General features: G+C 40.3%; 1 protein-coding gene across 2 annotated transcripts in view; it reads right to left on the bottom strand.

Moving 5' to 3' along the window:
- Positions 1-13,557, bottom strand: part of ZFC3H1 (zinc finger C3H1-type containing) — a 58,129-nt gene that overhangs the window by 32,665 nt on the left and 11,907 nt on the right. Inside the window, exons 3-10 of one of the 2 annotated variants that reach the window (XM_074942042.1) lie at positions 12,239-12,265; positions 11,185-11,249; positions 10,705-10,903; positions 10,235-10,461; positions 7,127-7,250; positions 4,747-4,838; positions 3,547-3,750; positions 2,550-2,714 (exon numbers count right to left, since the gene is read on the bottom strand). In XM_074942042.1, coding sequence (XP_074798143.1) covers positions 2,550-2,714; positions 3,547-3,750; positions 4,747-4,838; positions 7,127-7,250; positions 10,235-10,461; positions 10,705-10,903; positions 11,185-11,249; positions 12,239-12,265 — 1,103 coding nt within the window. Of the gene's footprint in view, positions 1-2,549; positions 2,715-3,546; positions 3,751-4,740; positions 4,839-7,126; positions 7,251-10,234; positions 10,462-10,704; positions 10,904-11,184; positions 11,250-12,238; positions 12,266-13,557 lie in introns of both variants that reach the window. The other variant, XM_074942043.1, reaches the window with a different exon arrangement.

Below are 13,557 nucleotides of genomic sequence, written 5' to 3'. Positions count from 1 at the left end.
GTTAGGATCATATACACATTGTTCCAGAACATGGTGCAGCGTTGCCAACCACAATCATTCAAAAACCATTAGTCAGGCATACACAAAAAATCATGATTTAGGATTATTATTTTTAAATCATACGTTTAGTTCCTTGTAACATTCTTTTGTGTTTTGAGCCTTCAGGGTACAGACTGTACACATTTTCAAACTTTTCTCTGCAACCAGGAGGGCCAGAAGCTTACTTTTTAAAAAGAAAACACAGTCTCATGATTTCAGGAACTCAAAGAATAATTTAAAAAACCCTGAATACCACAAGACAAACAATTTAAAAAAAAAAAAAGGCCCTAAGAGTGATGAGAATTGACAGTTATTGTGGGTAGAAGGGAGAGAAGAAGTTATGCAAGTGATCTGCTGTAGGTACCTACAGCTGTCTACACACTACAGAGCATCTATCCCATATACACTACACCTACACTATTAGGAGATGCCATGCAGGCATAGCCTCCTATTGTAGCCATAGCGTACGCCAACAGAAGGAGTTTTTCTGCTGATGTAGGACCACCACCTCCCTGACTGACATGAGCTATTCTTCGCCAGCATAGCTCCAGCTACACTGGGGGTTTTGTCAGCATAGTTATGTCGCTAGGGTATGTATTTTTTTCCCCACACTCTGACTGACATAGCTATGCCAGTGTAAGTTTTAAGAGCAGATGAGGCCTTAAACTGGCCACACCTCCTTTAATACACACAGGAAAATGTTCCTGTTCTAGACCTTAAGCCACCACATTCACAATAAGCAATGGCTTTTAACAAGCCTGAAAATGGAGTGATTTTTCTATCACTATGTTGATTCAAAACTCAAAAAACACTTGATTAGAATGGCTATGCAAAATGAAAAGTTGTTAAAAAAATGAGCAAGGCTGAAGCATATACAAACATATCGTCCATCATTTTTAAATTAATTAGTGTAAAAAATAACTAAGCTAATAATCATTAACTAGAGTATACAGAAAAACTTATCAGGACTTGCTCAACCCTTTAAAAACTGCCCATCATCACAGCTGATAAAAGCTATCTTGCAATTAAAAAGGCTAAATACTGGCATTCATCTCCCATTAACTAGTACAATTTTTCTTTGTGTTTCTGTACCATAACAGTTGAATTAAATCTGACCCAGGAGAAATTCAAGACAATAGGACAAAGAACTCTTTCAAAATAGTTGACAAAGTGATTCAGATGAGATTTACATAAAAAATTACCAAAAGAACAGTTTACAGAATACATGCAACTGCCAACTGATTATCACATGTATAATGTGCCACAAAGGCCAGAGGTCCTTTGTATCTCAAATTACTCTTGTATTGTTTGAAATTAGGTTAGAAGTAGGCAGCGGACACAGAGCGTTAAGGAGATGCTAGAAGAGGGGGAAATATGACCTTGTCCCTGCTGAAGTTATCTGAAAGAGTGGGATATCATAAGATTTTTTTTAAAGTAAATACAGCTAACGAAGAGAGTGATGCACACGAGAGGTTATAATCAGAAGACTAAGAAGCTCCCGTAAATTCTGACCAAAATGACATCAGTGTAGTCAGGCCTCTTCTATCTTTCATCCGTACTGTCCTCCCTTCTCCTTACAAAACAATATGTAGGCAGTGAAACACTTCAAAGGTGCTTCAGAGAGATCATGGACACCACAAATCAGATGCTGACGTGATCTGAACCCATGTCTCAGAGCCATTAAAATAGGATTAAAAAACCACTATATAATATCTAGCTGGACTCTGATAATTAAATACCAGATAAACCAACTGTCAGAACAGAACTACCTCGACCATTTAGTGCTAATCTTATGCCTCATTAATTCCCCTCCATCTTAAAAATGCTGGTTTCACTGTTTTGGTTTTTAAATTTTCTACATCCAAGCATCTTCTGCCTGTAACACCTCCCTTCATCTTTAACTTCGTGTAAGATTATACCAAACCAAATAACAGGACAGTATTTAAAGAGTGTCTCACAAACTCAGTGAACTTTGACCATGCCTCAAATGCTCATACAGTGCTTTGAATCGATAAGATGCTGAACGCTAAAAGCGGGAAAGGGTAATAATCTTCAGTGTCTGAATTCCTAGTGAAAGGTAACCTAAGGTAATTTAAACAATGTTTAAGTGACAGCTATACCGTTTTGCATTAGACTGCTAAAAATATATGAAATAACATTTGCTGCTTGCTTCATGCATCTTTTCTCTTCCCCCCGCCCCAATCTAAAAAGGGAAAAACTTTAGCTCATTTTAAAAGGTTATTTAAGAAGGGCCACTGTATCTTCTCCCAGCTCAGAAAAGCCATAAATTCTTAGACGTATCAGAGAATTAAATATTTCATTGCAATGAAGGGAAAGAGAATGGCCCAACATGCCACAGGTTCCTAATCACTGCTCTAACACAAAATTATTTTCAAGGGAAATAACATGCCTTTATGCATAAGAAGATCCTTTAATTCTAACTTACCATATGAGTTAAGACTAGTTCATAAGATGGTCTTACTAAAAGAAAACTGAAGTTATTTCCTTACTGTGATTACTGCTCGTGGAGGTCGCGGTACTCTAACAAACTTTGTGTTCTGTACCCGAGGCTGGGATACAGTATTAATACTGACTGCTGATAGATTGCTTCTTGGCACAGGCTGCGAATTATTTGGAACTGGAGGTGAAGGCGGACCACTATTACTTGATGTTTCCTACATAAGGAAATAAAAAGTCCAATCAGGGGGGCAAGGGGGAAACAGTATATTGTATCAAAAGAGTTTCAAAAGGTGTACAGCTCTATAAGAAAAACAATTGAAAAATATTAGCATGTTAGTGCCTCTGCCATCTCTCTAAATTTTTATAACAGAGACACTATACCACCAGAACATATTTCAATTTTCTGATCGAAGGTATATAAACTACTACCACTTGTGTAGTTACATAGTGATGCCAAAAAGTGTACTAGGCAAGAATGGTCCTGCTCTTGTTTACAGATGATCTGCAAAGGAAATAGGTTTGTGGCCTCTTTTATGAGGTCATATAGGCAGTTTAGTTTAATTTTCGTTACAAACACGGAGCGGTGGGGATAAGTTTTGTTTGTTTTTTACCTCAGAAATACTAGAAATGTCAAGTCCTGTCCATCTCTCATTTGCTGGAGGACTGAAGTGAAGCAAGAGCTCTCTCAGCCTTCAAATGACAGGGTAGGTAGTGTTTGAAGCTTTAACAAAAAGAACTTCCTTCTAATAGTTTGTTAAATAGGTATTAAGCAAATAAAACAGTTTAACAGTGAATAAAATCCCTTCAACTGTACAAATTTTAGTCCTTTGAAATGTTATAATCCCACCAGTCCTCCAGCAAAAACAGGTTTGACAAGACCTGTAATTTGTAATGTAAGCCAAGCAGATTTTGTTTAAAATTCATTCAGGATTGTTTTATACAGCCATAAAGGAGCAAAAAACCTATATTTTCCACCCTTTGCAGGTCACCTTTAAAGTTAGCTCAAGATTGCCATCTAGAGGCTATATTCACAAACTACTGGACTACCTCTGATTTGAAAGCTCGTTTGTTAGCTAGAGACTTGAGTAGCTCTTCTCGTAGCAGCATTTCTTCTTCTTCTTCCTCATCCGCAAATGGAGGTTTGGGTGGCTGTTCAGGTTCCTCAGGTGGAAGAGGCGGGAGAGGTGGAGGAGGCTCAAGAGAAACACAAGAAACGTCCTCCACATAAAGTTGGCTCAATGGCTGTATGGTCTGAAATGCATTACAAAAAGAAAAACAGAATCTGAAAACCAAATAGAATTAAACTAAACCTTTCATTGCTAAATTATCCCAAAAGACACAAAGGACATGAACTAAACTGATCAGGTCACGGTTTGATATTACAATTCAAATAGCGGCAACTTAAACAGTGACATCAAAGGCTGGAGTTAAATTGCTCCTATTTACAAAAAAGGAGGTAGGTAACGAGAACAATAAGTGCTAAAACAGTGGCCTTTTGAAGGTTTGTCCCTTCAGCTCTATTACAATTCCCTTTAAGGCTAGGAATTCAGAGATTTTAGTCCCAAGAAGGAGCACCAACTAGGCACAAAGAAGGATATGAAAGCTGCAAATGTTCAGTGGGAAGGGGGAAGACAGAGAATAGCAGGCTTCTGGAAAATTCCTAGGTAAGAAGGCAACCAGAGTCTAATTGAGACTGGTACTGGGTGGATAAGGGGTCTACAACACTAACAAAAATAGGTGTTAGTCCCTGGATGGGGAATACTGAGGCTAGAGAGGACAGACATTTTGTATATAGGGCCGGGGAACCGGAGCACAGGAGGGAAGTGAGGACTGGGTTGCCCTACCCTTCAGCTACACACCTGAAAGTAGTGATGCAAGAGGAAAAGGAACTGATTGTCTTTCCACCTTCTTTGCTGCTGGAGTTCTAGTTGAGCCCAGAAAAGATTGAAAGAATTGTCTGGTTTTGTTGATCTCTGGAAAAGGGGGTCTCCTGTACAGTCACCCCAACACCAGAGGTGGAACAATTGATCAGCAAAAAGATACAGAGGCACAATGGCACCACAAAAGGGCCTGGGAAGAACTACTGGATGCAGACTTGTTAGAAGTTATTAGGAAATTCTCACATATTTTAATGCAACATAAATGTGGGGTCCAAGACAGTGTTTCTTTAAGGCACAGAACTAAAATATATATTAAAACTGAAAAATTTAAAAGACTAATAAATTAATTGAAATTATTTACTGTAACCTGAGGTGGAAGAGGCAAGGAAACTGGTGGCGTTGGAGGAGGAAAATATCCCATCAGACAGTCAAAGAAAGGAGGCTGCACTGGAGACGAAGCTGCAATGAAGAGAGATACATTTAAATTCAAGAAAGAAGAATAGCAACAATAACTTAACCAGTTACCAAACACAACTCTAAGTCATGTTATGCTTTAATTAACTAACTAAAAACATAGGCAAGTTACCGAATTGCATTTCAAATCATGACCATAAAGCAAAGTGAGAAAACAGGCAAGATGCTAATTTACATCTCAACTTTGGTAGGTGAGACCAGATCAAAAGAGGAGTATACACACCTGAACACAAGACACACAGAACTACTCAATGCCCTGTTTCTACCTTTTTTTATTATTAACTTTACAATTTGTATTCAAATATTCAAAGACAACATCACTCTAAGTGAAACCCATCTTTGCTATCCAGTTTGATTTAACTCACAAATGTATGCTTTCTGAAACTACATGCCCCAGCAGAGATTCCCACTGATCTGGCAACCAGCAGTAAGGAGATGCAACATGCACAAAGGTTTCAGCACCAGACAGGGAAGAAACGCAAGGAGTATTGAATACTGGGATATGTAGATCCAGAGCCTCAGAGGCCCGCCCTTCCATATGAAGGAGTCACAGTTTGCATGCCTGGAAACAGTATGTTCTGTGGTCCTTCTAAAAACAGACAGTACAAAGATTAAGAGAGGCAGCTAGTGAGAGTCTGGGAACAGAGGCCAGAGGGTAAGGAAGTTGGCTGAGAAGGAAAAATAATAAAATAATAATAATATGGAAAATAAGAAAATAAAAATCAGAAGATGAAGAGCAATGGAATAAAAGGAGTAAACACAGTTAAGAAAGAATTATGGTTATTGAAATATTGGTAATGTTTCTAAATTTTAACTGTATTTTCTGATGGAAAAGGAGAGCCGAAATAGTTTCACTTAAGTTTGTGAGAAAATTAGGTGCAGGACAGGGTTCTAGAAAGTGGCCAACGGAGTCTTTCACGTCGTGTTTTGGGGACTCCCATTTCTACATGATTCCATGTGAATTTATAATCAAGTTTGATGTTTCTAATCATATTTGGTTAAGTGTAAGCCTGAAGATCTTTAGAGGATCCCTAGGGAATACAAAGATATATAAAAAATAATCAGATTTAAAACAGGACAGAATTAGTTCCTCTTAAACGGCATAGTTCTCAAACCCGCAGGGCATTATTATGAAGGCTGCAATTTGGTCACGGAATCGTGACTTCCAAAGACCTCCATGACTTCAGCCAGCGCCAGCTGGGAGCTGTGGGATACACCGGCCACCTGTGGAGGCAGGGAGCTGCAGGGTACACCAGCCGCCCCAGGTGGCAGGAGCCCCCCACAGCTTCCAACCCCCACACGGACTCCCCCGCAGCTCCTGACCGCCCTGGGCAGTGGGGGCAATCCTGGCCGCTCCGGGCAGCACAGGAGGACCCCCGCAGCTCTGCACCACCAGCAGAGGGGTACCCAGGAGATCCCAGCCCCCATGGGTGGTGGAAGCCCCTGGAGCTCCCAGCCCACCAACAGATGCCCAGGCTCCCCATTTTGTTATGGATATTTTTAGTAAAAGTCAGGGACAGGTCATGGGTTTCCATTAATTTTTCATTATTGCCCGTGACCTGTCTGTGACTTTTACTAAAAATATCCGTGACAAAAAAAATCTTAGCCTTAATTACCACCCATTCAACTTCAGTCCTCAAAACGAACACAGCCCTTCTGAGACGACAGAAGAAATATGGAATGGACAATCTCCATCAGTAAAGTACCGTATATACTTGTTCATTAGCCCATTCATTAATAAGCCGACCCCCCAAGATGGATAGGTAAAAACAGTAAAAACTATATGATCCTTTCATAAGCCGACCCTATATTTCAGGGGTTGACAAACTTTGGCTCCTGGCCCGTCAGGATAAGCCACTGGCGGGCTGGGACGTTTTGTTTACCTGGAGTGTCTGCAGGCATGGAGCCCCTCAGTTTCCTGTAGCTGCAGTTCGCTGTTCCCAGCCAATGGGAGCTGCGGGAAGTGCCATTTCCTGCAGCTCTCATTGGCTGGGAATGGCGAACTGCGGCCACAGGGAACTGAGGGGCTCCATGCCTGCAGACGCCCCAGGTAAACAAAACGACAATGAATTAGATATTCAATTCAATGATTTCATAGAGTTTAAAATCATCAAATTTTGGTGTAGACCCAGTTACAAGTCGACTCCCGCTCTTTGATGCGTCACTTTTTTACCAAAAATATTCGGCTTATGAACAAGTATATACGGTAATATTCCAACCATTTTTCATCATTACACTTTTCAACCATGTCAGAAATTGAAAGTAAATCTTACCTGGTGAGTTAGTTTCACTGTCCGTATCCATGGCAACTTCATCATAGTTGTCATATTGATAAATCCCTCCTCCACTATCAGTAGATTGCTTATCTAAAGACCATCTCAAGTCTGTATCTGAAGACTACACATACAAAAAAAAAAGTTTTAATTTAGCATGTCTTACAGCATTTGCATTTTTTAAAAGCTGTTTTAACACTGCCACTACCTGTCCCCTCGCTCATTTTTCAACCAAGTTCTACCCAGCAGAGACAGAAGGAGGCAAGAAGGGGGTCAACCGTGGCTTAAGAAGTCAAACTACAGTTTTCTTCTCCATGTAGAGAAGAGACTGAGATCAGCTGGAGGTTTTGAATGCTGTTTTCTCTGAACGTAACAGCAGTTTCTACAAGTTTATCAAGGAAGAGATTAACAAGCAAACATCCAATGATCAAACCCAAAATAAACTTATAACAGACAATCAAGCTCCTGAAAATTAGCCAGCGTTAAAAGTTTGGGCACTCTTGAATAAAGCGTTTCTGAAAGAAATGGTGCTACAATTAACTTCTACTTCAGAACTCTATTGCTCTTGCCAATACATCACAGTAATTACTGAAGTTCCTGCTGAAAAGCAAATCTCTTTTCAAAAGACCCAAGTAATGACTGAATAGGGAAAACTAAAAACATAGTTATTATGAAAGAGCACTCGGCAACTTTATTGTAAAGGCTGAACAAAGCTTTCAACCTTCACAGAGCTCTAAAAAAAAATCCACGTGCATACTGAATTTATCTTGAAAATTGCTAAGCCTCAGAGCCAGTTAGTTGTGTGAATAATGGGTCATTCGGCCAAAGGGTTCCAGAGACAGAACTCCCATGAAAAAAGAACCGTGACAGGCACCTGAGAGAAAGTGATTTGCATACGCTCTATGAGACTGGTACACCTGATGCCTCATGCGACCAACTATGCAGAGGAGCTCAGCCTACATCAATCACTTGCTTGCTTACAGAAACAGACTATCTTGAACTTGAGCACACTCCCCCTTTTCCTCCCACAAAAACTATGAGTTCAAGTGCCGCTTTTGGTAGACTTCTGAGACAAATTTCAGACTACTTTCTGCTTGCGCCCATGGGCTTGTTTTTGGAAGTTCTGCTTCAAGTGTCAGCAGCCGTAACGAGGAACGGCAGTGACTTCATAGGTCTGGTCAAAAAGAGCTGTTTAAAAGCCCACTTTTCAAAGTACTCTAAAATCCATGTACATAAAGGAGGTTGTCGTGAACAGTGATATACCACAACATGGTGTACTTTGTGGTGCCAATTTGGAATCATTTGCTTAAGGAGCTCCTCAGATACAGCCTTATGAGTGGCATGAAGGAGCCAGGAGAAAAGCAAAGCTAGTAGCTGAGCAGCAGTGAGATGTATTTAGGAAGTCCATCCATGGCCCCCATCACAGGTGCCTCTCAATCATGCCCCCCTCTTTACCATCATTTCCTCAAACAAGGGAAATTCAATGCCAAAACCTGTATTAAGTTGGCTAGCACTGCCTTGTGTCTCACAGAACATGGAGGGAAGAGCTAAACTTGCATTTCTGAAAACAAGGAAATGCAGAGTTAAGGTCATTTCCCATCCCCCTCCCTCCACAATCTTACCTCTGCCCCCATGAGCAAACTCCAACCTGTCCCAGTTAAAGATCATATAACTGTACCCCTCCTGAGCACCTGGAGGACAGCAGGGGAGAAGTGAATAAGGACAGCATATGGGGAACTCCCAAGCCTTATCTTGACTAGGATAAAGGCTGAGATTAGAATGGGCTTAGCCAAACACTAACTATCTAAGCCTGACCTACTATTCTTGACCACTTTGCCTATTCCAGGCAAGCACCTAAAGACTTGACAGATGTTGATACAGGTTCATCCTTGTCTTAAGGACTCCCTGGGGGACATCAACTTTGGTTACTTCAAAATGAGCGACGTAGTGTAGCCTGTTGGCACATCCCAGTGCTAGAACTCCCAGAGCAACAGTACAGGACAGAAGGCAGAGGGGATGCATGACGTGTGAATGCCAATGCAGATATGGAGTGCTAGTGAGCACTAAGAATATGCAAGTGTTAGAATGGGGTGAAATGCTACTATCCCTCTATATTCTTGACATACTTTGTGGACTGTCAGCCTCTGGAATGGACAATGGTAGCCATTCTAGTGGCCCTCAAATGCTAGAGTCCTTTCTAGAGCTCTTTCAAATATTGTTACATTATAAAACCAGGAATGGCCATTATGACTATCTAAAGGGACCTTCTGTGTAACAAGCCCAAAACACAGGGATCCCTCACTCCTCTAGCTGCAGCTGCACCTCTCCTGATAGAGTAAACTGGCAGCTTGCTGCAACTTTTACTTGGGGCAGTGCAGCTACACCTAAATGAGAGGAATGAGGCTAAAGAATTGGTTTGGGGACACAGCAGCACAAAATTTTGTTAGTGACAGGGTCAAGTTTGATTTGGTGCCAGTGCCTGTTTCCAGCTCCATGATGACAGAATTAAGGTTGGGTGCAAAATATAACTATTTCCTGATTTTCAAATTTAAGTTTAGGGATACTCTACATTCTGGAAGAGCAGAACTAAGCAACCCTATCTCTAAATTAATGAGACTTTTTCCCAGTGAATAGCCTTTGCTTCTTGATAGGCAACATATATTGTTGGTTCACTTCTGCAGTATAATGTGATTCGTCTTAAAATGAGCACTTTTGGGGAGTGCTACCCCACTGAATTTAATTTCCAGAATAACCTAGTAAAAAGCAGTATTCTGGCTTTACACCTCTTAGAACAGGATTGACTACTAATTGGTTATACTTATTTACAGAGGGGTTTAACATCTTTCAAGCATTTTATGCTCACAACACTCTTATGAGAATAATTACTGATCACTAATTTTCAAGTGGATAAATCTATGTAGAGAGATTGAGACATGACCAAAAACAGTCAGAAGAAAAGGAAAGTCAGATCTGGGATTAAAACACAAACTTCTGGCTCCAAATTCTATGTTGTAACCACTAAACTATTCTGTTTCTCTGACAGTTTGAAAAAGAAAGTATGCATCAATCAAGGATCTCAAAACAGAACATCTGAAAACAAATCACTACCTTGCTTCTTGATCTCCTCTTCCCCCCAACAAGCTTCATGAACCGGTTGTACTGCTCTTCTTGATTTGAAAGGTCCCGAATTTTTCGGATTTCTTCTTCTCTTTTTCTTCTCTCCTCCTCCTCCTCCTGTTTCCTCTGCTCCTCTTCTTTTTGACGTCTTTCTTGTTCCTTTTGCTGCTGCATTTTTTTCCATGCTTTTGTTTGCTGTTTCCTCAAAGCTTGCTTAGCTTTAAATAAAAATATATACAGGTAATTGCATCTCATTTCTTTAAAAGCCTCCACACATATCCAACACAAGTCCCCAAAGGTTACATTTTGCAGAAACCCTAAGTTTTGAGAATGAAAGGTATTAGTGAGTGCCATATGGTGGTGAAGATTTGGTATTAGTATCAGCCTTACATAACAGATTACATTTTAGATTTCAGATGGACGACTACTGCTAACCATTTTAATAATGTTACGCATATTACCTGCAGTGCTGGGTTTTTTGGTTGAATGTGGTTTTGTACTGGTTTTGACTTTTTGCTGAACAATTTTAGTCTTTGTTAGTTTTTCCTTGCTTTCCTTCATCACCTGCTGTTCTTTCTGCTGCCATTTCTTACTGGCAGACTGAAGTGCAAGAAGTCTAAGCTGCAATTCAGACATCTCTTCCTCCTCATCCAGTAGCTTCTTTGAGGATGGGATGGAGAAAAAGAGGGGAGAGCATAACTGAAGTCATTAAATTTGTCATTAGTTAAATTCACAAATGTCATTTTTCACACAAAGACTTGAAAGTGCAATTAGATTTCTATAAAAGAGGCAAGCTTAAAATCCCACCCCAGATTTCATCAGGGTCTTTGAGGATTAATGCTACCTATTCCTAAAATGTGGCTTGACTTTACAACGTGGAAAAAAAAAACCAGAAGATCATGCCACAAAATAGAACATCATTTCAGCCACAACACTCTTACCTTTTCAGAGGTAGCATCTGAAGTGCTAAGCTTTCGTACTAATCTTTGTTCTTTGTCTTCTACTCCTTTAAAACAAAACAGCACTTTTATAAACATGACAACACTTCAGTTCACTTAATAGAACTACACTAAAACAATGTGCAGAACTGAATCCAAGATATTTTATTAATATTATTGAGGTGTTAATACATTAGAATAGTATATTAAAAATAAAATTGCTGCAGATGTGTACTTTGAAAGTGTGCTATTATAACTGGCATGACTGACCTTGCTTTGAGAAGTAACACCCTGACAGTACAGACTGGATCTTTGATCTTTTAATAGTTTTCCATCTAAGGTATTTTTCCCCCGTTTTTCTTTCTGCTTCTGTGGAAGTCTTCCCCCAGTTTATCCCATAAAGAGGATGAAAGCGGCATTTGCCAAAAGACAGGCTATGTCTACACTACTGCGCTAAGTCAACCTACGCTACGCAACTCCAGCTACATGAATAATGTAGCTGGAGTCGACATACCTTAGGTCGAGTTATCGCAGGGTCTACACCGAGGGTGGTTGACAGTAGATTTTCAGCACTTTCAGCTCCCACTGGAATTTAAGAAGCTCAGCACATCCCAGTAGCTGCTCAGGACCTTGTAGGACTAAGTTGAAAACTCAAAGCTGGAGAAGAACACTGGTTCACCTCCTCCACCTCCAATGAAACCAGTTCTAGGGTTATCAGTGGCCTGGTATGTAGTAAAACTCACCAGCTGAATTTTACCCTACAGATATGCTTGACTGCCCACCAGTCACATTGATTCATCTGCTGTTTTTGTTTTTCCCCCTCCCATTTGATGGCATTCTCCAAGATGCTTTCTCTCCATATAAAAAACCCTCTTAGAGCGTGTCCCTGCCCACATGCCAAACTGGGAAAAGAGAAATTGACAACCCACTTTTCTCCCTGCTCCCAAGTCCTAGAAAAAGACTCTTCCTAAATATCAAGAAAAGTAGATACAAGGGCAAATGCAAACTCAAAACATAAAATAGAAATTTTAGAAGATACAAATGGCATATAGCTCACCCTGGAGATCTCCCTGCTTGCCGTGTGCTTTTAAAAAAAAAAGAGCATATGAGAACGAGGGGAAATGGGATGACGCCAGCAATGCTTTACCTTCAATTTTTTAAAAAAAATATTTCAAAAGCTTATTACACAAGCCAGACCAACAGACCATAAAAGTGTTAAATGAAAGCACATTGAAGACATTGTAAGAGCATCTGAAAACACTTTAAAGATTTAAAAAATTAACTGAACAGACTTCTTTTGTCGTGGGGGGTGGGAACACAAAAAACGATTGCAGTACTGGTTCTTGGGTTAAAACTTTGCATACCAAGTTTCACTTAGCATAAAGAAAGCTAACAGCACAGCTGATTTATAAACTTTTACATTAAAACGCTAATAAGCCCTGAAGCATAAAGGCAACAGTAGACACCACTAAAATATAGCTGATGCAGATTGAAAACATTATTGGATTTATTAATAGCACTTCCACCCTTTTCACTTCTAAACTATAGCCTAGTTAGCCACAGAACATGTACAAGTATTTTTCCTAATACCACATATCTCAACATTGAACTTTAGAGCTTCCCTCTATGCCCCTTCAATCCACGGATCCAAGGTGGAAAAAGGTGCAAATAATGCTAATTGTGATGATAGGAGTTTCTAGAACGTGGAACACATGCTCCCTAAGACTAGGTCTATGCTACCGCGGTAAGTTGACCTATGCTATGCAACTCCAGCTACGTGAATAACGTAGCTGGAGTCCCCGTACCTTAGGTCGAGTTACTGTGGGGTCTACATTGAAGGGGGTCGATGGGAGAAAATCTCCCGTTGACTTATCTTACTCTTCTCGTCGGGGGTAGAGTTCAGGGGTCAACTGGAGAGCGATCTGCAATTCATTTGGTGAGTCTTTACCAGACCCGCTAAATCAACTGCCGGTGAATCAATCTCAGAGCGCTGATCCCCACTGTAGCGTAGACCTGCTTTTCCCCAGAAATGGACGAAGACTAACTCATAATCACACAGCCAACAGTTAGATGGTAAAAATATATGGTGAACAGAATAGGGCTACAAACAGCAACTTAGGGTATTCCACAGAGAGGAAGATATAGAGCCTGCTGAGTAAGAGGAGGACAGTTAAAATTAGTATTAAAACTGCGTTTTAGAATTAAGGCCTGATCTATATAAGGAAATTAGGTCGGTACAACTACGTTACTCGGAGTGTGGAAAATCCACAACGCAGTTAAACTGAACCAACCCCCTCTTGTTGACAGAGAATTCTTGAGTCAACCTAGTTACAACCTCTTGGTGATACAGATTACCTACACTGACAGAAGCCCTCC

The sequence above is a fragment of the Natator depressus genome, chromosome 1 (assembly GCF_965152275.1).
Source record: "Natator depressus isolate rNatDep1 chromosome 1, rNatDep2.hap1, whole genome shotgun sequence".
In the NCBI taxonomy this organism is placed as follows: Eukaryota; Metazoa; Chordata; order Testudines; family Cheloniidae; genus Natator; species Natator depressus.
This window is presented reverse-complemented; position numbering and strand designations above follow the sequence as displayed.